The 26,311-nt window shown below is 51.7% G+C and overlaps 1 protein-coding gene across 1 annotated transcript in view; it reads right to left on the bottom strand.

The window, feature by feature from the left end:
* Positions 1–26,311, bottom strand: part of PAX5 (paired box 5) — a 138,544-nt gene that overhangs the window by 24,478 nt on the left and 87,755 nt on the right. Inside the window, exon 8 of the mRNA XM_009280782.1 lies at positions 9,904–10,005. Coding sequence (XP_009279057.1) covers positions 9,904–10,005 — 102 coding nt within the window. The remainder of the gene's footprint in view (positions 1–9,903; positions 10,006–26,311) is intronic.

Raw genomic sequence — 26,311 nt, 5'->3', positions numbered from 1 at the left:
GCAGAGTAATGTATGAAGGGGAATGAAGCCCGTGTGAACAATAGAATACAGTATTTATTGTATTTTAATTGCACCCCATCCAAACCACAGCTCTGTCACCATAAACAGCCTCTGTTTTCAGCTGCCGCCAGTGTCTCCTTGTGGGTACCTCAGCACACACTGCACAGAGACAGGAGGTGGAAGGGTCCCGCAGTTCCCCCCCCAGAGACGCAGGATGGAGCCCTATGCCATCAGCTGGGCACCTCCAGCCCTCTCCTCCCTGTCCGCGGGGGCAGGGGGTGGCCACAGTGCCGCCGGCAGCATCTCTCCGATGCCAACAGCACGCTGCATTGCCCAGCGCAGCATCCTCCGCAATGATGCTCCACGAACTCCGTAACCACAGTCAAGCCAGCAGTTCTGGGCAGGGCTCCAGAAGAAATGACCACAAACCCCGGCTTCCATCCCTCAGTGCTGAACACCCCCGACAGCGATGCTTTTTGCCACGAACGGTGGCTTAACTTGAAAAAGACTATCTGAACAGAGCATTCCCCTATCCCACGGGCAGCATCGCTTGGCTGCCGGAGCCCCAAACCCTGGCACCGTCCCGGGGTGGGGAGGGGATGGTTTCGGCATTGAGGTCTGGCTGGAAACCACCCCCTCAACCCCGCAGCCCCCCAGCGTCGCTGCACGCCGCTGCTGGCTGACGCAACTGATTGATTTGACTGAAGGTAGCCAAACTGTCACTCAGGAGGTGCCCCCTTGGTACCTCTTCTGGCTGGATCTACTTGAGGGTGGGATTGCCTGAGCCACTCCTGTCAGGGATTTCAAAGGGAACAAGCGGCTGAATGCGGATCTGACAGCTCGGCCGCCGAATTAGGGCTATTTGCATGCTAATTTCCACTGTGCTTAACTCACTGGCAGACCTACAGTGAGAAGCAGCCTCTGCATGTTTGGAACAATGCTTGACTGATCTAGCTGCGTTAACGAGCAAATTATGGTAATTTTGTTATTACAAATGCATAGAAATTTCCAAAGAGTGGAGCAATACAATATGTTTTCTCTCCTCCTCCTCCTCACTCCTAAATACGGACCCTTTTGTTTATACACACTTCACCTTGCTTACTTATGTTTAGATATGCACAGCGTCTCACCTCGACGGGAGGAGGCAGAAATTACAGCCGGAGCAGAGGGAGCCCGCAGAGCAGACGGGACAGGCTTTGCTGCACATGGGACACTTGGGACCGCATCCTCAGCCGGTGTAAAGCAGCACAGAGCCCTGGCAGTCGGGGGTTGGGACTAATTGACCCCAGCTGAGGATTGGGTCTGTAAGAGGAAGGCGGGTTTGGGAACAGCAGATCCAGAGGCTGTTGGCTTCCCAACTTCTCACCTTCTCACCCTCTCCAGCGTAATTTCTAAATCAATTTAATGAAATAATATCTGACATCATATTGAAAACAATATAAATTTTATCTATATTCTGTGCAAGCACAGTAATTACATTCCTGAGAGATGAACACCAAAATGTTTCTTCAGGCTTCCAAGATCCTGGCAGCCTCTCATTCAAAATGTACAGGAGCAGCGGATAAACGCATACCATTTACTTAACTGCTTCGTTATTAATTAAGGGGATCATTTGTCAGTTGATTCGCAATCTGGTATTGCCCCAAGATATTTGTGACAGCACATCACTTGCTCCATCATACGTGATGAAACTTCTCTGGGATTTGTCTTCCGAGATTACAGAAGGGTGGGGAGACACCTTTGTGGAGCAGCCCTAGACTGGGGAAAAAACAGTAAATTCGCTTAACCAGAAAATGCCAAATGTCAATACTTCTGTCCTTTGCAGCGGATCTTCTGGCTCTGGCGGTGGAAGCTGTGGGTGCTTCTGTGTGCATCTGTCAGGGGGTGAAGGTGTTTCTGGGGTGCTCCAGGTGATGGCTGGGTTTGAGTTATATGAGCTGCAAAAAGTGGTGATACTGGCACAAAAGAAGTAAGTGCCCATAATCCGAGCAGAGATACACATCCCCACCATAATAGCAGCGTGAAGCAGGTGGAGCAGATGGTAAATGGACTTAGGAGTCACCTCCAGGCTCCAAGGAGGTCACCTGCAAACTTTCCACTTCACCAAAGAAATGTTAAGGTTTAGTCCTCATTTGCTTTAGGGTCTTTCTAGGATAAAGGGCTTGATCCTCCTTTCACTTTTACCAGCCACAACAGTGTCACTGTCCAAGTAACCAAGCAGTTCCAGCTTTATGCTGTAAATCAGAGGAGGACCCAGTTCAGGCTCTGTCATGGATGCCCTCTGTCATCCCACATACTGTAATTCGCTTCTCTGCCCCTGTTTTTAAGTGTTTTACCTCCCAGCTACCTCGCTTTCAAATATTTACTGCTGCATGTCAGGAGATTACAAAATGCTATCGCAAAACTTTGGCAAAGGCAGAGCCAGAACAAATAACATAAACTCATGAAAATAATGATGAATAAAGTCTTCAGAATGCCAGGGGGGACCAAACCCCATCAATTCCTACAGGCTTTATTCCGCAGCTCCTACATCCTAACTGCTGCCTCCCAACCCCTGCCGCAACAGAAGGCTTGCATTCCGGCTCCCCTGCACCCCTCGCTGCAGGATAGGTTCCAGCAGGTTGAGGGAGGGTGCTTTCCCTTGGAGTCTCAGATGGGAGGAACAGCCCCAACAGGGAGAGGTCACACAATCTCACTTCTCCTCCGCATTAATATCTGCTAGCCACAAGGAAAAAATGCGCTTGAAAACCACGTGTTTTGTTTTCCAACACCATCTCCTTCTGTTTTGCATGTTAGAACCAGCATCTTCTCCTAGATAAAAGATTTCTAATGACACCGTTACTATTTTTTATGCTTTTCTTTTCAAAGCCCAGTTTTGAATGTCACTGTTTTCAGGTCCCTTTAGTCGGGTAATTGCACATAGACTTCATATAAAGGAAATTCATTTGTTCAGGGTCACTGCATGGTTTTTCATTAAAAACAAATTACCGGTGTTCAGAAAGGACATCTGGGTTTCGAGAGTCCCATTAATGACTATATTTTCAGCATCACTATTCCGGACAGTCTACCCTTTCCTGTCACCCGGCGTGCAGGGCCCACCAGGAGGAGAGGGGACAGGGTGAATGACAGTCCTGGGGAGGGGAGAACGGGTGGTGGGGTGGGGGCTCCATCCCCGGAGACGGGGAGAGGGAAGAGGAGGGAAACAGAACTGGGGGGCAGCAGGGGCTACTGTCCCAGCACTTCTAACACAAGAACTGGAGTAAGTATTTAAGTGAACGATCATGGCTACTTGATCATAACCTTTTTCCAGCTCAGCTGTGGCACCATGAGCCTGATGGTGAGGGCAAGCAGATGCTGAAGCTGGACACAGGCGTGGTTTGCCCAAGCCCCTGCCCAGCCCTCGCTGTCCCAGCCATGGGAACCACTGTGAGCCCCCCCTGCCCTGGCACCGGCGAGGACCCAAATGGGACACGGCTTCTGGGATGGTGGTCCTCAGAGCAGGCGCACAAGCTGCAGCTCCAGCACCACTCCTCGTGTCTTCCCCTCTGTCTCCTTGCTGATGGCCACCATCTTCCCCACACATGGGAGGACACAGACCTTCAGACATGTCTTGGGAGCAGTCCCACGGACACGAGTAGTGATTCATGGAGGGAGACCTGACCCGGTGCTGGAAACAGGCTGCTAGTGTGTGGAGCAACAGAGGACCAAGAAAAGACCCCAGGCAAGCAGCGCCGCTCCCCGTCACCACGCCAGCCCCAGCCAGCAGTGCACCAGAGCCTACGGAGGAGGAGGAGCGGTGCTGGAGAGAAGGTCAAGCCTCCCAAAGGCAAGGGAAATGTGGTAATGGTGTGCTATCCATGACCAGCAGACCATCGCTCTAGCAGCTGCTCTCCCTTTCAAACACTTCACCTCAAAAAAGGCTCTGGGTCACCCACATAGGTCATGGAGTAAAATCCCTGCAAATATTGCATTTTCCAGCAACGTGCTCCCAACTAGCTGCCGCTACGGTCCTAAAGCCAAATCTGCAAATGTGAAGTAGTAAGGGGAGCAAAGAGAGCAGAAGTTGCAAGCAGAAGACAGCACCACCTTCATCAGAAGAGCCAAACAGCCCTGGGATTGCCTCCTTGGAAAGGAGTAAGAAAAGCTGGGTGGCACTAGGCTCCAGGCTGCCAGTACTAGATGGGATAGAGAAGATGCAGTTTGTTCCTGCCTGCTCTTCCCAGGACACAAAGGGAAGGCTGCTGGGAAAACACTGCTCCGCGTTTCTAAAGCGACAGCACATTAGTGGCACAATGACAGTGTGAACAAATAATAACAATAATATCAAATGGAAACCAGGAGATAATTTCTGCATATAGCATCTCATTAACCTGTGGGATTCTGTGCCCTGAGGTGGTACTGAGACCACGAATCTAGCAGGAATCAGTAGTGGATTAAACCTCTAAATAGATAATGAGAACATACAGAGAGCTACACTAGACAAAATGAACATTTATAAGGGATATAAACTCTCCTGCTTCAAGGCATAAGCTACTAGACGATCAGGATTAAAGAGAAGTGTCCACTTTGGGCAAGCTGCTCTGAGAGCTGTTGTGTCCCCTGCCCTAGCCGCGGGCGGGCAGGTGAGGATGGCAGGCAGGCAGTGGCTCTTCCCAGGACCCTGGGGCATCCCACGACAGATGTCACACGATGCTGTCGGTCTCGGGCCTGCTCCCAACAAGTCCAGGAGTATTCACCAACAGTCAGCAATTTTATGCCGGATCCACCTGCCTTCCCCCTTTCAGCCCCGGTCTCCTGGAGGAGAAGGTGAGCCAGGCAGCTGGGCACGGAGCACAAGCGGACAGGGGATGCTGAGCCAGGGGCCGGGAGCAGGTGCCAGCTAGGCTGCAGTGGGGTGAGACCGTGGTTACAGGTGGGAGGAGGAACGTGGAGGGCAATTTCTCCCGGTCCCTGTGTAGACATTAGGCAGTGTCTTGTGACAGGGAAGCTGCCCGTATGGCTCCCTCCGGCCTCCAAGGGGCATTCATGGCTCTGTCATTAAACAGCAGCTGGAGTCTAGAGCAGAGTTGTCCCATCTGTGGACCTGCGTGGACTGCTGGCATCACTGCTTTCCAGAGAGGGACCTGTTCTCCTGTTAACAGCTTATTGACTCCATCTCTGCTCACAGTATCAGGCAGAAGCATATGAATTCCTGATTCTGCAGCACACTTTCAGCGGTGCCATAATCAAAACATTGAATCATAGGAAGATGGGGCATTTCAGGATGGAAGGGACTTCAGGAGGTCCCTAGACCCTGCTCACAGCAGTATCAGCAGTGAGGCCAGACCAGGATGCTCAGGGCTTCATCCAGCCTGGCCTTGAAAACCCTCAAGGATGGAGACTGCACAGCCTCTCTGAGCGACTTCTTCCACCACTGGACCCCCCTCGTGGAGGAAAAGTTTGAAGCTTTTCCTCATACCCAGTTTGCATCTTTCGTGTTTCAACTTATGCCCATTGCCTCTTTGTGTTGTGGGGGCCCAAAACCGCACTAATCCCATTGTGATTCCGTGAGCACCAAGTGAGGGGGATGATCCCCTCCCTCCAGCTCCTGGCCAGGATGCTGCTGGTCATCCTCGCTGCCAGTGCACGCTGCAGGCTGATGCTCTGCTCCCGGTCTGCCCGCATGCCCAGAGCCCCTCCAGTAGCCAGCCAGTCTTCAGCCTGTTTTGTTGCAAAGTGCTCCCTTCCCTGGTGCAGGATTATATGTTTGCCCTTGTTGGATTTCATACTCCTCCCCCAGCCTGCCTAGCTGCCTCCACGTGACAGTCCTAACCTGGAGCATACTGACGGCACTCCTCAGTCTGGCATCATCTGAAAACCTGATAAGGTGTGCTCATTCCTGTTTGTGGATGAAGATGATAACCAGGACAGACTCCTGGCCGTACCCTGAAGTGCCGTGTGTGCTACCAGCATCCATCTGGAGCATGGCATTAACCACCACCTCCAAGCTTGACCACCCAACCAGTAGTTTTCCCATCTATCTGCGAATCTGTCCACACTGCAGTATTTCACTTGTGCCCTGTGCCATCAGAGCACTGCAGTCTGCTGGCACTGCAGTGCATCTCGGAGAGCTCCTCTCTGGTCACATTTATGGCGTGACAGCCACCAAAAGGCAGGATAAGTGTGCAGGGCCTGTGACCTGCAGAGGGAACGCATTTACGGGAGCCTCAAGCGATGCCAGATCTCAGTTCATAAAGCTCTGGACTGGAATCGAAGCCACGTGTTTGCTTGTTTCGTTCCTTTAGAGAAAAGTATTTGATTAATTTATTCTCTGGGCCACAGTAGACGTTCATGAACCACATAAAAAAGGAAATTCCCTATTGATACACAAGCCCCTGTGTTTGCAGAGAAGGAAGGGAGATCTGAGAGCATGGACTAGATATTTGTGCCAGGCACGGCGGTGCAGGGGGGACAGGTTCCTGTGTGCATCCTTGCTGTGGGAGAGGCAGGGAAGGACCTGGGGCTGGCAGGGGAAGAAGCCTCTCCTGTTCAGATGAACAGCAGGGGAGCTGGAGGAGAGATAAGCCCAGAGCAAGCAGCTGAATCCACACAGCTCCTGTTTCCAGTTTCTAGCTTGGAAATGCCAGGGAGCTGGACAGTCTCCCCTGCCCCGCAGGCGTGCTACAGACCCCCGGCAGATGCGGGACAAACACCGGCAGTGTGGCAAGGGACGGGTTTACCCACAGCAGCACAAGCGATGGCAGCAGCAACAAGGGGGGGGGGGGGGGGGGGGGGGGGGGGGGGGGGGGGGGATGGACTAGATATTTGTGCCAGGCACGGCGGTGCAGGGGGGACAGGTTCCTGTGTGCATCCTTGCTGTGGGAGAGGCAGGGAAGGACCTGGGGCTGGCAGGGGAAGAAGCCTCTCCTGTTCAGATGAACAGCAGGGGAGCTGGAGGAGAGATAAGCCCAGAGCAAGCAGCTGAATCCACACAGCTCCTGTTTCCAGTTTCTAGCTTGGAAATGCCAGGGAGCTGGACAGTCTCCCCTGCCCCGCAGGCGTGCTACAGACCCCCGGCAGATGCGGGACAAACACCGGCAGTGTGGCAAGGGACGGGTTTACCCACAGCAGCACAAGCGATGGCAGCAGCAACAAGCATGCAACAAAACACCGCCTATGTCTTATCATGTATACATTTCTCCCACGTCTCTAAGCACTTAACTCACACAATTACTTAATTATGAGCAGAAATTAATGGCTAACGATTAAAAATCTTATCAAGGAAGCACATTTCTAGCAGAGGCTCCAAAAACTACAACGAGGCAGCAGCAGGTCGTGAAACAAATCCCTGAGACCTGGTACAACAAACATGCGCCCTTGCTCGGGCACAGCGATTTGGCCATTTCAGAACAAGTGGGGACGTGCCAACGGCACCAGACTGGATCCATCACCTGGTTCTGGGTCAGCCCCTCAGGGACTGTGGTGCTTTTCCCAGCAAGGCTCTGAAACTGTTCCTGCAAAGGACGGGAGTCAAAGAAGGATAGAGAAGGCATTTTGGATGCTAGTTAGCAAATTCTCACTTAAATGAGAAGGAGAACCTACAGGAATTGCAGCTGACCTTCACACTAGCTGGAGCAGAAGGTTGTTATTAAAGGAACCAGTGAGAGGAACCGTGCAGTTATTCAATATAATAGGTCACACAAGTCTATGTGTAGTTAAAAATAAAATCTATTACCTGGGAAAATCAGCTCAGACGACCCTACATCACCAAATGCTCACTGCATCTCCTCTGGCTGAGCGCCACCAAGCCGCACGTCCTGCAGTTTTGCCATCCCACCCTGGCAGCTGTTCCTGAACAGCTGGTAACTCCTGATGTATTGATTCCCCAGCATCCCAAAAAAGAAGGAAGAGCAAGTATTCCCCTTAGCTGGGGAAGGAACTGGGGCTCACAGTCAGATTTTCAGAGAAAGGTGCTGTGAAGGAAGGTGGTAGATTCCCACAAGGTTTCTAAAAGCCTCTAAATTGCTGTCTTCACCAGGAACGATGCATCCAATGCACCTGGGCTTTCAGATGTTCACCCTCAGCAGGAGGATGCCCCTGGAGTGAGGAGGGGCTCGTGCCATTGGTAAAAAGCAAGCCCAGAAGGGACCAGGCAGGAGAGGAGGAGACCAGTAGGGCAGGACACCTGCCCCCCGGACATGGAGGAGACCAACCGAGCTTGCTGCTCCCCACGCTTTAAGGCGTGATTACAGCTTGTGGTCGAGCTAAAGAGTTGATGCAAGTTCAAATCTTCACCTAATGTGAGCAGTCAGCTGTGCCATCGCAGTCAAGCAGGCCTGGCTGACAATGGAAGAAACGTACCGATAACGGTGTCTATATGTGTGTGTGTCCATGAGAAATGGCGTGAAACAAGAACCGAATCTCACGCTCTTTTCAAACAAGACTTGCTCTCAGGTGTTCACTTTTTATCCTCACTCCTTACAAAGTGCATCTGGTACCCTCGCAGCAGTTCTTTCAGAGAGTACATTTTATGGGTAAAAATTGGTTTCTGTACAACCTATGATCTAACTTCCATGGCTAGTTTCTAATTCTAATACACACATAAAATGGCTGATTTTTTCTTAACTCCTTAGCAATCTGGTAGAACCCAATTTGCAGAACATAATCAAAGCTGGCAACAAAGACTAACCCCAAAAGAGCCTGGACATCAAATCACTGTCACCAACCCCCACTTTCTTATTACAAGTAATTTTTTCTAAATCACCACCTGCTGGAGCCATGTGATTACACATGAAATTCCACTTTGGGTGTTTTTCCTCCGTAACTAGCTCTCTGACCTTGCTGACTCCAAAGAGTTGGCTCAAATGACCTTACGGGCTTGGAAAGCAATAGGGGAAAGAAAGAGAATCTCCAAGTTATCACCACTTTTCAAATCATATGATACTTAGGGGCCAGATTCATGACTTTTAACATACACATTTGGGCCTCAGAATACCGTTTTCCCTCATAGCCAGCATTGTCTGTCATGTGCTGGCCAAAGGCAGCAGAGCTTGGGGGCAAATCCCGGCAGTTCTTTCAAGGTGAAGTAAGTGTACTGATTTCCAGCAGTATCTGACCTCCAGTGCTTAGGCAGAGGCGAGCCCAGCTCGGTGCTCCCACCGCTGTGCACCCACCACTGCTTGCTGCCAGCACCCTGATGCCACCATCTTACCGCGGGTCGCGTGCAGATCCGCAGCCGACAGCGACAGAGGGTTGCACCGATGATGTTAATGCACCTGCAGACCCTGCTCTGCCTGCCCCAGGCGCCTGCACACCCTCCGCTCCCACTGGCCACACAGGCAAGCGCTGGCCACCGGCCAGCTCGTGCCACCTGGCATTTCTCACTGCAAGGCTCCAAAAGGGGAAGGAAATTACAGAAATACAGTGTCCTGAAGACAACTCAGCGTCCCTCAAGAGTCAGCTGGATGGGCACAGTTTTGCACAGAGAAATGTGGAGGTCAGGACATGTCCATCCCCCACGGGCCAGCAACCTCACCACTGGGACACGGCGTGGAGAGACACAGTGTGTTCAGAGAAAACAGGCAGGTTAGAGCAAAGCCTGTGTCGAACGGGAAGAGCCTGGCATTGTCCAAAATGGAGTGATCCCCAGGCTCCACAGAATGGAGGCTGGGGGCTCCTTCTGCATCCCAGTGCAAATGATTTGCTTTGGCAGTCTACAGGCTGGACTACCTCCCGCGCTGGGGAGCCTGGTCTTCCTTCACTCAGGATCGCTCTACACCTCCCCTTTCCCTTCAGCGCTGTGGCCTCTGCCTCGTGCTCGCTTCAGTGCAGAGCATCCACAAAGTGCCATGCTTTCCTCCTGAAATGCTGTCTTTTTTCCCTTCCTTTTATTTCCACACCTTCCCCCCCGTTTTGAAGACTCACCAGGCACCATTCCTGTCAGTGCCGGAGCAGAGTAGCTGCCCTGTCCGGCAGGGGGGACGTGCGGAGGGTATCCTGGGAGGGTTGTGCTTGCCAGCTCGCGACCTGAGGAATCAAACCAACAAATCACCACGTGAGCATCGCGACAAGCAGACACGGTTTTACATCTCCCCGAGCGCCCAGAACACAGCCATGCATTTGTCATCGCTGCTCTGTGAGGACCAGCGTGGGATTTCCAGCCTGGCAGGGAGGGGAGGCACAGTTTTGCTTTCTCTATAAGCTGCCACAAAGCTCCGACGAAGTGAGAGATGGAAAGGGGAAGAGCAGAGCTCTGCAGGGAGAGGAACGTGCCTGCCTGAACTCTGGCTGCTCGCCCCTATTCCCAAGTTCCTCCAAAGCTCAGATTTGTAAAGTCAGAAACAGCGAAATGTGAAATAACACTGATCTTAATGACACTTTCCCAGAAAACTCTCCAGAAAATCACAGTGCACAGGCTGACAGTTTGCAGAGATCTAAATACAATGCAGGACATTCTTTTTATCTCTTATTAAAGCCAGTTAAAAAAAAAAAAGAACAAGCACAAGACATTGAGACGTGAAGATAGTTTAAAATACAGTTTGCTGAGGTGTCAGAAGAAGGGTCAGATTCACAGACACAGCCTGATGTAGTGCGCTTTACCTAGGCCGCAGAAACTTGTCTTTTTATTCAACTACCCACAGGTCTTCCATGGAAATAACCCCACGGAAAGCAGGCGGTGGGGTGTCCCCCATTTCCCTCTGCCCCTGCGCTGGGGGCTGAGGTCCCCTCTCTTCACCCTGCCTCCCCAGACGCAGCTCCCAGTGCCTCCCGGGACACGTCGTTGCCCATGGGGTGAAGAGGAGAGGTGCAGACAGCGCAGCTCGCAAAGTGCTGCAGAAGTGACATCCCGACCCTGCCCAGACCCTGCCTCCCGCGTGTGGATCCCAGGATAGCCACTGTCCCTGCAGGCTGCCGCTGCCGCAGCAGGATTTTGGGGAAATTGCTGTCTGCTGTGGCCACAGGTGGCCTGCCAGGATAAAGGGATGCTCCTGTAATCCCACCAGTAAGGATCCATTCCTCACCACAGAGGGAACCCTGGAGCCTACCCATGGTCTTCTCCTGGACTCCCACGGCATCCTTGGGCAGATCACTTATCCAGGGATAAGTTGCCTTCAAAGACTGCTCAGGTGCATGGTAGCATCTACCCTGGGACACCACGGCCGGGTCTGCAGCTGTACACAGGCACTGCTATCCCCTCCTGGTGAGCATCACACGCTGCTCAGGCCACTGCTCTGCTATGGGGGTCTGCTCAATCCACCACCCCGGCAAGGGACGGTGCTGCCGGCACCTCCACCATCCTGCCAAGCGGCTCCTCCAGAGGCTGGCAGGAGCGAGGGGACCCTTAAGGCAGGGACTGGCCCCTCTGGCCAAACCGCAGGCTCAGAGGCAGCAGCACAGAGCAGGCACCGAGCTCTGAAAAGCTGAGTGTGCACTTCAGCTAAGAGAAAGGGACCCTGGGCTGCAGAGAGCCCCTGGCCCTTGCCCAAAGGATGTGCCCCCGCTCTTCTAACCTCTGCAAGGCAGGGACCACTCAGGCTCCAGCCGGCTCCAAGATGCTGTTGGCCCAAACCAGCCTGTTAGCTGGCAAAAATCACTGCGAGCACAGGTTCCTTCATCAAAACATGGCATGTCAGATCAACAAGAAAAGTTACGAGACTTTGTGGATTTTAGCACCACTGACAAGAAGAAATGCACAGATCCTCGTGTTCAAATTGTTTTCCGTAGGCATTTGATTTTATGACAGTGTTTTTTTCAAGTCTCTAGAGCTTGGAGAGATTGAAACTAGATGTTTTCCTGTGAGCCAAAACCATTTTTTAACTTTTTTGGTTGGCAGAGATTTTGAGCCACAATCTCATTTCGAACTGATCTAAAAATAAAATTTTAAAATCTTTCTTTTTTCGCTATCATCAAAGAAATGAGACCTCATCTGATGAGACGAGAGATGGGAACGCGAGTTATTGCAAATTGCTGCTCACCACCCCTGGGTCATGGCCACGAAGCCCACTTCCCCCACCACCCCCATCAGATGAAGGGGTCCATGCCGAAAGACTCCAGCAGCTCCTGGCACGTGGGCATCACTGCAATGATCTCTCAGCACATGCCCCACTTTCCTCGGCGCTCTGCATCCACAAATCGGGATGCGCGCCGTTCCTCTCAGGTCCTTCCTACAGAATATTTATGGTGCATCCACATCCTGAAAGAATTTAAGGTTCAAAACAATTGATTAATTTGCTCTCCAGTTCTAGGGAGAAGCCAGATCCCTCATGGAAGGGCATCATGAATTCTAATTATTCAATGCAGGCAGAAAATGGCTCTTTTAGATTAACATGTTCTCCCCTCATCACTGCCCTGCTTCCTTCTCACCCACACAAAATTAAACTCTGATTATGTCATCTCTACAGCCTGGGGAAGGCAGAAGTATCTGTGATCTACTTAAATTTGGTCGCAGAAGCAAAGTTCACTCCCAGCGCTGGCAGGGAGCACCAGCCCTTGACTAAGGGCTGTCCCTAATGCAGAAAAGCATCTCTCACAGCCTGAGCTCCGCGCTGGTACCACCATCCAGGAGTCCTCCGGTGACCCAAGAAGGGCCAACACCGTGCTTCCCTTCCTCGGTGGTGTAGTGTCACCACGGAACAGCTCAACACCCCGTCTCCCAAAGGTGCCCAGGTCTGTGGGCCAACAGGCAAGTTTATCCTCCTGTCCTGTCCCACACTGACCGCTCCCTTGTCCTCACCTTCCAATAGTTATTAAAGAAACACCATTGCCCTACCATTTTTTTCAATATATTGAAATATTACAACATTTTTCACTTTCTCCAAAGCCACTGTCACACCCAGCGTGGTTAGGGTCATTGTCAAGGGCACTGAGCAAAGTAGCCACCACTGGAGACACCAAGAAAAGTAGCTTCTCAGCTCCTCTGTAAGTCAAGACAACATCACTCACGGTCTGTTCTACAGGTCTGGTCTGGTTTCCATCGCATCCCATTTCCAAATTAAAAGTTCTGGCATCTGCCAACAAATGTTTACAGGAGGGTCACTGCTGCCAGGCCTCAGGCAGGGGCTGGGAGGTGGCCAAGGGGGGGCTGGCAAAAACCAAGGGCACAGCAGCAAGTACTGCAACCCCACCTCGTCCTCTCAATTGCATCTGATGTGCTTCCCCCCTCCAAAAAAAGGGGTGGAGCATCCCTGTCCTCCATGAGATTTTCCTCCAATATTGGCAAGTTTCAATTGCACTGAAATAATTTATTTCAGACAAACATTAGTAACCCTGGCACAAAGAGAGGATAAGAAGCAGCTTCCACCCCAGGATGTTCCTACCCTACATGAGCAAAGGAGCCAAGAGGAAACGAACATCTGCATTTTAGCAGTGAGCCACAGAGACATAGACACCAATGTCCTTCAAGACACTCTTATTCCTAAGTAGCTTTGGTCTGGGCTTTTTTAAGGGTATTTTAGATGCCTAAAGTTGGAGATGGGGCACGTGTGGCTGTGGGCAGAAATGCCTCCCTCCCTGCCTTGCTGGGCTGGTGTCGTGCAGGACAGAGCAGCTCAGCTGCCAACTCCAGCCTACGGCAAAGCATGACCAGAGCAGAGCCTAGCAGGATTTTCCAAGAAGAACTTCTGCCAACACTATGAGGTCACTGCCTAAAGCTTCAGGTACCCAAATACCTTGCTAAGTCTTGCCTGGAGTGACCTCCCCATGGTCAGGCTGGTAGACCCAGCAGCGCTGGTACCTTCAGCGGTATCTGCTGGCCTGCAGCCGGCATGCCCCTGTGACAGTGGGAGCACATGGCAGCTCTTGTGCCCCTTCAGCCTGGAGGAGGTGGTGGGGTGAAGGAGAAGGCAGGGTCTCCTCCTCTTCTCCTTCACCCCGCCGCCTCCCTCAGGCCACCTCGCTGATCGCCCACACAAAGCATGACCAGAGCAGAGCCTAGCAGGATTTTCCAAGAAGAACTTCTGCCAACACTATGAGGTCACTGCCTAAAGCTTCAGGTACCCAAATACCTTGCTAAGTCTTGCCTGGAGTGACCTCCCCATGGTCAGGCTGGTAGACCCAGCAGCGCTGGTACCTTCAGCGGTATCTGCTGGCCTGCAGCCGGCATGCCCCTGTGACAGTGGGAGCACATGGCAGCTCTTGTGCCCCTTCAGCCTGGAGGAGGTGGTGGGGTGAAGGAGAAGGCAGGGTCTCCTCCTCTTCTCCTTCACCCCGCCGCCTCCCTCAGGCCACCTCGCTGACCTCGTCCACATTGCTGGAGAGCATCTCCAAAGGGTCCACCAGCAAGGCAGCTTGGACCCATCGCTCATCCAGCAACCAAAGGAGAAATGTCTTAGGGGAGAGGGTCTAGACAACCTGTGCGAGAGGGGTTGCATTCAAAACACACAGGATACACCGTGCTTGTGTTACTGAAGGCAGAATAGGTCCATGTTCTTCGAGCGTGATGTGGTGAGACTGGCAATGTCCTTCTCAGGATGGGAAGCACATCCTTTCCTCTGTCACAGCCGGGTCCCAATCAAGCTCTGTCTTCTCCGTAGGTGACCTTGCCACAGACGCTTCCCACCACACCAGAGGAGTGAAGCTCCATCCCTTCACCTTCAGCAGCACCTGGGATACCCTAGACCCAGGCTGCCAAGGCCAGCAGGTGAGGCTTTGGAGCCTTCAGCTGGAGTCAACATATTCTGGAGACTGAGGAGAAGATTCCAGCAGCCAGGTGTGATGCTGAGGAGCTGGGCTGTCACCGCATAAGCATAGCGTGGTGCTGGTGCTACATGGTACACCACTTTCTTGCAGCATCCTATTTCTACAAGCCAGAGAGCAAAGTGCCACCATCCACCAGGACTGCAACTAAGCCAGAGACTGGTTTGAAGTAGGTTGATGGAGATAGGATAAAAGTAGTAATAACACCAGAACTGGTGTTTGTACAAAAAATGTGAGTACGGGATTACCTGTGCTCCACAACCTTTGCCACAGCATCACACAGATACAGGCAAATAACCCCTCTTCGAAAAGCAAAGATGCAGACCAGAAGAGACCTGAGGTCAAGATGACTGGAGAAGCCGCCATCCTAGAGATGGAGGTGAGGAGCTCGTTTTCAGTTTTAAATACTGCTACAGACAAGCTGATTTCCCTCTCCAACTCTCAGCCTTCCCACCTCTCCAATGGAGAAAAAAGTTCACTGCTTCTTCAGTGAGCTGCTGTGAGTCTGATGGATTAGAAGTGCTGCAGCATGCTGAGCAACGTGACATTTCAAACACTTTTCCCACCCAGGTGTGCTACAACAAGGACAGACTGGCCAAGCAGCCCCTCAGGCAGGCAGGTAGCAGCACGTGGTTATAGCATTGCCTTGTGATGGTGTGGAGCCGCGCAGGAGGGCATGGCACAGGCATGGGCACGGGCACGTGCACCACACTTCCCTGCGGGAGCTCACAACCAGCCACACTGCGGGGCCAGGGCTCCCCCGGGGGTCCAAGCAGCCGAAGCACTCTGCACTACAGTTCCTCTGCAGGTGCTGAAATACAGAATCACATACTGCAAGGTTTGTGACACCCAGTTCTCCCACTGTGAGAAAAGCACTCAGCCTGGAGTCCCAGCTCTTTGCAAAGCCCCAACAAGCCTGTGTGCAGCCACCACCACTCTTACGGAGCTGCCCGTGCTGCTGGGATCACGCACTCCTTTGGGGCCTCCCAGTGCAGGACCAGCACAGCAGAGCTCCCACATCTGCTGCACACCGAAGTGCACGTGTGTGGCGGGTTTGTCTGCAAATAGGCCCCAGGCTGAGGGAGTACATCCAACTGAAAACACCCGATACCATGCTAGCTAGACCCGTCTGGGGAGGGGCTGGGACTGGGGACCGTGTAGCTGCACAGCAAAGGCACCCCACGGGATGGGGAGCACCAGCACCCCGGCTGGTGTTGGGGGGAGCGGAGCAAATGCCCCTGTTACAGACACCCCTGTACACACACAGCCATCGCAAGCTCACTACAGGGATTAAAAGTTGCACATCATTTTCAGTCTTAGGCATATCCCTGCCAGAATTCATCCCGCGTTACTCCAAAAACCAGAATATGATGATGTCAAATAATAACAGTATCAATTGGCACTGTGGGACCAGAAGGCGCAGCCACGTGTCAAAGTGCTTGGCTCTGCACACAGAAGATAGCAATAAATGTCCGTCCCTCCATTCACCAGGAGCTGGCAGTATGCTCGCACTGAAAGCAAATTATCATTTCTCAAAAAAGGTGCAAGTAAGTAATCTTCTTCCATAAAAGAAATTATTCTGCAGCCAGCTGCAGGAGAGGTCAGCAACACCCCTTTGAGCAGACGTGGCAACTCAGTGAGTGCCCCTGCTCCAGCACAAGCTGCCCGAGGCTGGCTGGGAGAAAGAGCAGTATGCAGCAGCAAAGGATTCTCCTGTCTCCAAAACATGGTGAAAAAAAAGAGGGGGCAGTTTAGAAGTATTCTTCAGTTCACCTACCTTTTTAAAAAAAAAATCAAAAGGCGGCAAAAAGCGTTTCCAAGTGTGTCTTTGTATACTACTGTGTGTAAACGTGAATCCAATTAACTTCAAATTTAACTACTAATGAAATTATCTCATTTTGCTATCAGCTCAGCTCTCATCCGTGGCAGTAATTAACCACTGGGGGTTGTCACTCCCAGACACATGACACGAGGACTTCCCCAAGCTCAGGTGCTTCAAACCCTTGCAGAATTCATTACCCTGACAGTGTGAAAACCCTTCACTTTCAATACCACAGGGCACCAACACGGTTTTTTGCCTTTATCTAACTGATTGCCAGTAACAGTATGAACAAAATGAACCCACTGGAGAGGTAATTAATTACTGCAAAGGATGCATTAGAAAATGCAGGGGGTTCAGGTGGTGGGGAGGGGGCTTACAGAGCCCCTTTGCTGCTGCCTCAGAACCATCCTCCATAATAGCAGGGCCGGTGATTTTCCTCTCCAAGACGCACGGCGGGCTGCACCGAGCGTGCGCAGAAGCCTTCACCCACCGCTCCATGCTTATAGCAGACGTGAAATTGCCATCAGCTCAGGAGTACGGTCAATGATTAGGCAGTGCATTGGGTTAATGGGGTAATCCCACCTCTCCAGAGACAAAGGTTCAACACCAACAGGTCACCAGTGTTGGAAAAGCCAGCCTGGTGGTGCCGGCAAATCCCCACGTGAGCTCACTCTCATCACAGGCGACACTGCAAGGTGTTAGTTGGTCTGAAACGGCCACCCAAGGTAGCATGCACCCCATGTCACACCCAGCACCGGCGTGCTGCACCAGCAGAGACCAGCATCTCCCCAGGGTCCATCTCACACGCCCAGACTCTTTCCACCCCTGCCCAAAGCAGGGCCCCCCCGAGACCTGCCCACCTGCACAGAGCAGAGCCCCCCCGGCTCCATGCAGAGGCTGCTGCCTCACCTGACTCTTCGTGTTTTTCCAGAAAACAATTTTTAAAAATGCAGGTTTATGCTAAGCAAAGTGGAGATGAAGAGATGCCGCCACACTGGCACACTGTGACCTGCCCACGGGATCGTGCGAGGAGCTGGGCAGGCGCTTCCAGAACTGTCCCATTCGGTCTGCAGGTCTGCAGCCCCTCGCCCGGCAGCCCCCGCACACAAGGAATCCCAATGCTGGCTGTAGCAGGGATGCTGTGCAACGACTACAGCAGCGCACCAGCAGAATGGGCAAACCCATTCCAAAAGGCAGCCAAGTTGGATGGATCGGACATCAGCTATGCTCCTGCCAAAATGACCTCGCACAGCCTCCATGATCCCGCAGCATGATGGGAGAAGGACAGCACCTGCCCCTGAGGTCCGGTTCCTGGCCCTGGCACATGGCACTGCCTTCGTCAAGTGCCCGCAAACGTAGGTAGCAGAGGAAGGGACCTGCACTGCTGCTGCTTTGCCGCCAGGACCCCCAGAGACTGTCCCACTGCCCCCAGGAGCCAGCATGCATCGCTCTTTCTATCGGTGGGCTTTGGCAGCCCCCCCCCGCACACAAGGAATCCCAATGCTGGCTGTAGCAGGGATGCTGTGCAACGACTACAGCAGCGCACCAGCAGAATGGGCAAACCCATTCCAAAAGGCAGCCAAGTTGGATGGATCGGACATCAGCTATGCTCCTGCCAAAATGACCTCGCACAGCCTCCATGATCCCGCAGCATGATGGGAGAAGGACAGCACCTGCCCCTGAGGTCCGGTTCCTGGCCCTGGCACATGGCACTGCCTTCGTCAAGTGCCCGCAAACGTAGGTAGCAGAGGAAGGGACCTGCACTGCTGCTGCTTTGCCGCCAGGACCCCCAGAGACTGTCCCACTGCCCCCAGGAGCCAGCATGCATCGCTCTTTCTATCGGTGGGCTTTGGCAGCCCCCCCTGCTGCACCAGGCACCAGCTACCCCAGAAGTGAGGGAGTGGTGCCTTACAGCCAGGGACGCATTCGCTTAACACTGGAGAAAATGAAAAACAAGTAATTGGCAGAGATGGTGTTTTGGGAGCCACTTCATCTTTGGAAACAACCCCAAATTTCCAGCCTGTTACCAGAACTGACTTTTATTTTGAAAAATCCAACTCCTGCTAAGAACAGCTCTTCCTTTGCCCAGTGAAGATTTTGATAATGCTAACCCTGTTGTTTCAATCATTATCCCAAAGAAAACTTTTTGGCCAAACGCACAACCCCATTAGCAGAAAAAGGACCTGACAAGCTCCATCACCCGGCTCCTGCTCTCTCCACCGCCTGGGTACACGTGTCGCACCCAGGGTTTGCCCAGGGTAGCAGTATGGGGCAGTGGAGCACCCCAAACCAGATGAGCATGTCTTAAAAAATTTATCTAGTTTTATCACATACGAAACACTGCTCCCCGCTTGGCACAACAGCAGCGCAGCACCTCTGCTGTTACCACCTCGGGCCCAGAGCTGCTGCACACATGCCCCGGCATTGGGTCCAGCCCGAATGCAGCTCGGACTTTGCATCCCTCCGATGCCTGTGGGATCACATCTTACCCCGTTATGCCGGTAAAGGAGACACCGCTGGCGCAGGACCCCGACACACTGAAACACCGCTGTTAATGAATAACTTTCCTCCTGTGCTCATCTAGCTTTATTTGTGGACATCAAACCTAGTGCAGCATGCTTACTGCGATGAGTTACCTCTCCTGCACCTAATTAGAGGCAGATAAAACAGTGGTAACACACAGATCACCTGTAATGATTTTGCTGACTCGATTATTCTTCTGACAATTAGCTCTGGCTGCCAAAGCCTCACAGGAATGTCAAAGTCTACTTCCTACAAAGCAGGTAATGTCACAGGTGTGACCATGAAATCAATAATGAGGCATAGCTCTTGCAGAGGGCATCCAGGTCAGATGGAACAGCCCTTAAATTAAACATTGATAAGCAGAACACAATTATCCATCATGTTTAAGTGCCTGCGTGAAATTAGCAGCCAGGGAATGGGAGCAGTGGGGGAAAGATTAGTGGAGGAGGTATTGAAATGCACAATGTCCACCGTGACTAGGGCTGCAAGGGCTTGCGACAGCGGCACCGTAATCTGCTATCAAAGCCATAAAATTCAGATTAAGCACACTGCGCTGAAACAGGGGTTGCAGATGTGGGTCTATTTTTCTCCTCACCTGCAAGGCAGCGGCAGATATCTGAAGGACTCCAGAGCTGCCCTTCGTAGCATGTGTCTTTCCTACTCTTCCCATTGACACAACTACGCTTTTAAAAAAGAGGTAGGTCAGGGAAAAGAAAAAGGAAGGAAAAACAGTACATTCTGGTAAAGCAAAAGTGTAGTGGTTAAGTACAGACAAACACTCCAGTCTGTATTCTCTGCAATTTCTAAGCAAGAGTCCTGGAGCTGCAGAGTGCTTTGCCCTTGGCCTCTTCTCTTCTGGACAATCTCTTTTGGCTGCTGCTGCATAAAACTCCTGTCCCTTCTTCCTTGCAGCCATGGAGCTCTTGCACCCTACGAACAACCCAACAGTCCAGCTTTTCACGTACTTTTTAGGGTTGCTAGTATGAGAAGGCTTTGTCTGCAGACTTGAGCTGAGCTGCACCCTGTCATCCACCTTGATCTTCAAAGCCTACCTGGGTCTCCTTCCCCTCCCATAACACAGGCAAAGTTTCAAGTCCCCAGTTTGACCCCTCATTTAAGGCACACACACACATGAAGTACTGGAGGGGACATCTGTGTGGAGACTAGGAAAAGATACCCTAGCTGGATGTCTCTGCAAGAACCCACCCCTACCCTAATTCTTGTCTGGCCAACAATTAGCCATGTACTAAAAGCATCAGTATAATTTAACCTCTCCCTGGCTCCCGGTAAATGAAACCTTCATGCCTTGCAAGTTTTCTCTTCGTCCAGCTCAGTGCAGGGCTAGCAGGCATGCCGGTGGTCTGTGTGCAGCAAGGCATGGTGTGGTCAGGTCTCAGGCTCTCAGCTACACGTGCGGAGGGACGTGGGGAAGTGTGGCAGACAGGGTCCCACCTGTGGGATAAGGTCCCACCACACTCCAGGTACACAACACCACCAACTCCAGAGACTACAACTCTCCACTGCTGGCGCTTCATCTATCAAGAGGGCACTGAGGGGAACGGAGGTAAGACGGAGGTGAGCACAAGAAGGATGAGACCTTGTGGGAGGACATGTGGTGGTCTGGAGGCATTTTATCAACACATCCATTAAATCCCTTCTGCAGGGTCCTTCCCCTCCTACAACTGCCTGGAGAACAGCAGAGGAGCAGCAGGGCACAAGCAGCACAGGGTCATCATGCTCCAGCCGGAGCAGCACCCCACAGGAGACGGTCCTCTGGGGAAGGCTGCAGTCTGCCTAGCACAGCCTGCAAGTCCCACACGGGCGCTCGTCCCTGCACGGTTCCTGCATGCTTAAAACCTGTGAACACCTCTGTTACTGAGCATTGCAGTCATCCCCAAAGGAGGGGACAAATAGGCAGCCACTGGGAAATCCCGTCCACAGCCAGGGTTGCCCTGCTGCTGGCAGTGACACACCCAGCGTTTGCTCAAGCACGGTGATGCATGGGAAAAGTGTGTTCTGATGATGTATCAGTGCAGAAAAAGGGGGCTCAGCAGCACTGGCAAGCACACGGCTTCCTTAGGTCACCAAGCTGTGCCACAGCAGGTGCGCCACCCGCGCGGCGCGACTGACACAGAAGCTGAGTGCTGCACAAAATGGGGTCCTGGCTAGGGTGTCTCACCCATCCCTGCCACTGCTGCTCTGCTCCATCAGTAGAGTGTGTTGCTTGCTGTTGCAGCCCCTCGCTGAATGCCGCTGCGGGCTCTAGCCAGCGCTTCCAGTTCTCTTGATTCAACGTCGGCAATGTCAGCTCATTAAATAAAATTAGGGGAAGAAAAAAGATGAGGAAAGCAAAGCAAGTGTGGACAGGCAGACAAGCTGGGAAAAACTTGAACTGTGGAAACCTGGAGTTTATGCAAGCAGAGAGGCTGTTCATTTGGGCATTTTAACTCCAAAAGCTTCTGGGAAGAACTTTGAAGATGTTAGAACACTGGATTTTCCTTTTAAAAAAAATTTTTAAAATCTCATTTTCAAGTTTGGAATGACTTTGCTATGTAAAATGTAAGCTACTGAGGACAGATACAAAAAGTGATCCAAAATCAAAACAAGAGGTGCACACTGCTCTGGGCTGCCTTTACTTTCTTACTACTTCCAGTTGTTAAACTTTCTTCAGATCTGGGGTATTTTTAACTAGGAAGTAGACCTGAAAAATGTAAAAATCCTGAATATTTTCAGAGGGCAGGAAAACCCATTTCCCCCCAGTCTTAGTTTTGAGTACGGCTCAGCATACGCCAGCAGCTGTGGGGTGCACAGGGCTCTGCCACAGCCAAGGGAGGTTGGACCCTGTGTGTGCTCAGCCCAAGATGGGGACCCCAAAAAGGGCTACAGGGGCACAAAGACTGACAGCCTGAGCTCAGCTGAGCCCCCACTGGCTCCTGGTCCAAGGCTCGGTCCCTCCACCAGTGTGGAGAAGCATCTTCCTGGACCCCAGGTTTCAGGAGCAGGGAAAGGTGGCTCGTCCTGGCCCCGACAGGAAAAATGAGATCTCAAAGACGAGACCACCATGTGCTTAACACTGAAATTGATGGAGATATTTAAACAAGTTTCGGGTCTGGTCATACCTTCTCTTTATATGGAGATAAAGTGTAAAGGTGAGAACTGGCATTCCTCTGTCCCAGGTGACAGCGAAGAGGGGACAGAGACTTTGCTGAAAACAGCCTGAAATGGGCGCGTCTCCTTGTTTGCATTTCCACGGCTCATAATGCAAGATGGGAAGAGGCAACATTGCAGACAATTAGTGTGTGGGAATTGATGAAGTAGCATGAGGGAAGTCAAGCCAGCTTCCATGGCCTCTGGAAGAAAAACCGACTGGGAAAACGCAGCCTGGAAACATGGATGCACAAAGGTGCACCTGTACATGGGACAGAGACATGCACAGGCTTCTCCTCCAGCTCTGGTCATACCACTGGTGCCAATTATACCGATCTGCAGTTTTCACTGTTTCAGAAGGGATTCGCTGCACATCAAGTGCTCTCTCAGCAATCTGTGTTAGTTTGGAAATGACATCCAGTGTTGCCTTCAAAGGCAAAAACCCCCATGTGTCTACTTATCTGAGAGACCAGTTAGCCTCCTCCTGTCAAACAGACATGTTAAAAGGGGAGAGAAAATAAATCTCACATAAAAATAATGGGTATACCACCATGGCAGATCTTAGTCTAGAAAATACTATTTTTCAGACAAGTGCAGTTCATCGTGCAGTGTATTTTACAAGCAGCAATGAAATGAAACTTTAAAATAGAAATAATAAAACCAACTTCAAATAGTTCAGAACTTAAATAAATGCAAAAGAAACCAAAACCAAAAGTAAAAAAAAAAAATCCCCAAACAAAACACCTCTTCCTGCTAAAATGCAGAAAGTGCCAGTCTGTCTGTTTTTCTGCTGCTGTGTAACATGCTTCTGCATTTCATATCCCCTCGCATCTCAGTTCTGAATGGCCCTTACACACCTCACAACCACTGCCAAATTAAAGATAGGTTTTTTTCATCCCATTATTTCTAAAATGTACTCCAGCCAGCACGCTACATGCAATGAATGAAAGAACTGGGAGAATTAAACCACGCAATGAAACAGCTTTCTGACGAATAAAGCTATGGAAATTTTAGGCTCCATTTACTTCTCAATCTAATTTTGCCCTCCAATGCACATTATGTCTGAAATGGGATCTCATGTGGTTTGATCAGTGCTCTTAACGCATGCAGAAGCAACATATTCCCTTTATTGTTGTTTCCTTTCTGCACCACAGCAATACTTCTAATAAGAGCAGCACAGCAGGCTCTGTGAGACTGTCTCTACAGTAATCACTGTGCTGCTGGACAGCTGCAAGATGACCGAGAGGATCGGCAGCTCGAAAAGTTTGTGGTCTGAGGGATCCCTGTTCCTGTAAATGCACTACAAAAATCGCGAGAGCGACTGAGTTATCACAAGATGTTTAAATAAAATATTTTTTCCTTTTGTTTCTTTTCCAGGGTTTGAATTTTTGCATACACCCAAAAGCTATTTTCTAGCCTCTCTTTGCAACCAAGAGGACTAGAAAGCTAATATCAGTTTGTGAAGAATTACAAACTCCTCTCACTGTAACAGGACTCCAGGCACTGGAGCTACAAGAAAAAAAAGCTAGGAGCTACAGGTTGAAAACAAGAGCACTGGTAGCATTTTACTGTGGAGCCATGGATGCTCCTGAAAACTAATGGATATGTATGAGGAGAGGTGGCTGGCCTCCAACTTCTCCCTCTGCAAGAAATGAAAATCCAGCACTTTTTCAACCCCACATGTTCAGCCTGTTTAGCAAATATTTAGCAGCTAACAAAAGGGACATGCATCTCAAAGCCAGCCCTGAGGAGGATGGGTGGTCCCGCATACTCCCTGTTCTCCAACTCACTCCTCGGGTCCAAAGCCTTTGCTCAGGCCAGGAGCTGCCCTGAGGACGGAGGAGCTTCTCACAAGGGAGAGCATCCTTCATTAGGGCTAAGACCTGCAAGATTTACTCTGGAGACCCGGCCAAAAGACCCCGCTGTCCATAGGCAGTTCAGACATAGCAGCGCACGGGTGCACTGGCATACAGGCAGCTCCCTCGTCCGTACCAGGCAGTGCAGCCAGCAGCCACTTCCAGAACCTTCCCCAGCACCGCGGCAGTGCTTGAGGAAAGGTGCGGTGATGGCCCCTCCACCAGCCTCCGCCACCACGGCTGCTCCCTGAAGAGCGTCCGAGGACGGCAGTGGCCACTGCTGCCTGCTGCTGCCTGGTACCGCTCCCACCAGGAGCGGCACTGCCGCTACCTGGGGGACACCAGGCTGTGACATGAGCTTGCCAGCCACCTGCCCAAAAAGGCCCTGCTGGTACAGGCGTCGGTCTGGAGCATCTCCAGTGGCGGGCAAGGAGCAGCGGGCAGGGCAGCCCACCTCCTCCTCCCAGCCTGGCAGCTCAGGGGATGCTTGCCCCAGGTCCGGGGGCTGCGCGTGGGGGCCTCTACAGGGTCCCAGAAGTCAGGCAAGCCTGTGCTAGCGGGCTGCCGAGCCCCGGCTCTCTGCCATGACCCACTAGGCTGGGGTGGTGTTGGTGGGGAAGGGGCTTCGTGCCCCCCAGCCGGGCGTGGGAGAGCAGCGGGGCAGTCTGGCAGCAGCCTGGAGGGACTCAGCCACGCAACCGGGTGGAAGAGGAGGATGTGGGTTTCCAGTTGCCTTGCAAAGAACAGCAGTGACATCCAGAGGGCTTTTGGGAGCAGTGAGAGCAGGAGGAGAAGCCCAGGAGCCATGCAAACCTGCCTTGGTGCGAATCCTGCTGGCCCCAAGCCGGACCCTTGAAACCCTTCACCAACGCCCACCCCAAAGACTGACAATGTGCTGGTGGGTCGCATCGCCACTCGGGGCCACGGTGTGTCCAGCCTTGCTAAGGGCGCGCTATAGCTGGGAGCACCCGACGGCGGTGGGGAACCGGGGGCTGCCAAAGCTCGGCGAGACGCCAGATGACCCAGGCCTTCACCATTCCACCTGCTCCTGTGCAGACAGACACCTCCCAGTGCAGGGGAGCGCTGCGAGCACCGACACGGGCGGGCACGACCCTTGCAGCCCACCGGCACATTCAGGAATAGGAAGAGGGGAGTATATTGGCAATCAGTTATTCAGCTTGCTAGATAAGCACAGAGGGAAAAAAAACCCAACAGCTTGCACTGGTCTGTTTTGCAGAGATGTTAAACCCATGCTGAAATCTTCCATCTCACAAGAATCAATATTTATGATCTGCATCTGGAATTAATCTGAAATGGAGACATTTCCAATCTAAGGATCATTGCTAATGTCATCAGCAGTTTTCTATTCCTCACAGGAAAAATATTTACACCCTAGATTTTAACATCTTAATTAGGACTCAACAAAGTCCAGATCAACAACCCAAGTGTGGTTTTTCTGATATTTCAATAACACTATTTTTATTCTGGAATAAGATGAAAAGCTGAAATCAGGCATTTTACCTGGATTCTGTAATGGAAAAAGTGAAGCTGTGGAAATGTTGACATACTTGGGTTTTGGTATTTTTCCATCAAAATATTTTTAATTGTCAAGATTGAAATATTTTATTCTCTTTAGTTGAAAGAACCTGAAACACCTCGTTTGAAATCACTTTAAGACAAAATTGCATTTTTCATCTGCCCTGTGAAGCAGCAGGACCAAGTTCATATTTCCAAGCCCTATCTCCTTCCTAGCTGCCTGGTGGGTAGATGGCATCTCCCGTAATGTAGCCAGATGTGTAGCTCAAATGATGCACCAGGTAGTTCACAAAATAATAAACATATGGATTACTTTATGGAAAGTGTCCTCCAGTGAGTTCAGACTAGAGGACAGAACAAGATGTGGAACTGTGACTCCCACATAGCATGAAACACAGGAAAAGCCGCCCAGAGAGAGTCGTGGTGAATGGAGTTACATCCAGTTGGCGGCCGGTCACGAGCGGTGTTCCCCAGGGCTCAGTACTGGGGCCGGTCTTGTTTAATATCTTTATCAATGATCTGGACGAGGGGATCGAGTGCACCCTCAGTAAGTTTGCAGACAACACCAAGTTGGGCGGGAGTGTTAATCTGCTCGAGGGTAGGAAGGCTCTGCAGAGGGACCTGGACAGGCTGGATCGATGGGCCAAGGCCAACTGTATGAGGTTCAACAAGGCCAAGTGCCGGGTCCTGCACTTGGGCCACAACAACCCCATGCAGCGCTACAGGCTTGGGGAAGAGTGGCTGGAAAGCTGCC

The sequence above is a fragment of the Aptenodytes forsteri genome, unplaced genomic scaffold (genome assembly GCF_000699145.1).
Source record: "Aptenodytes forsteri isolate BGI_AS27 unplaced genomic scaffold, ASM69914v1 Scaffold203, whole genome shotgun sequence".
Taxonomy (NCBI): Eukaryota; Metazoa; Chordata; class Aves; order Sphenisciformes; family Spheniscidae; genus Aptenodytes; species Aptenodytes forsteri.
Note: the sequence above shows the minus strand (reverse complement) of the source record. Positions and strands in the feature narration are given on the sequence as shown.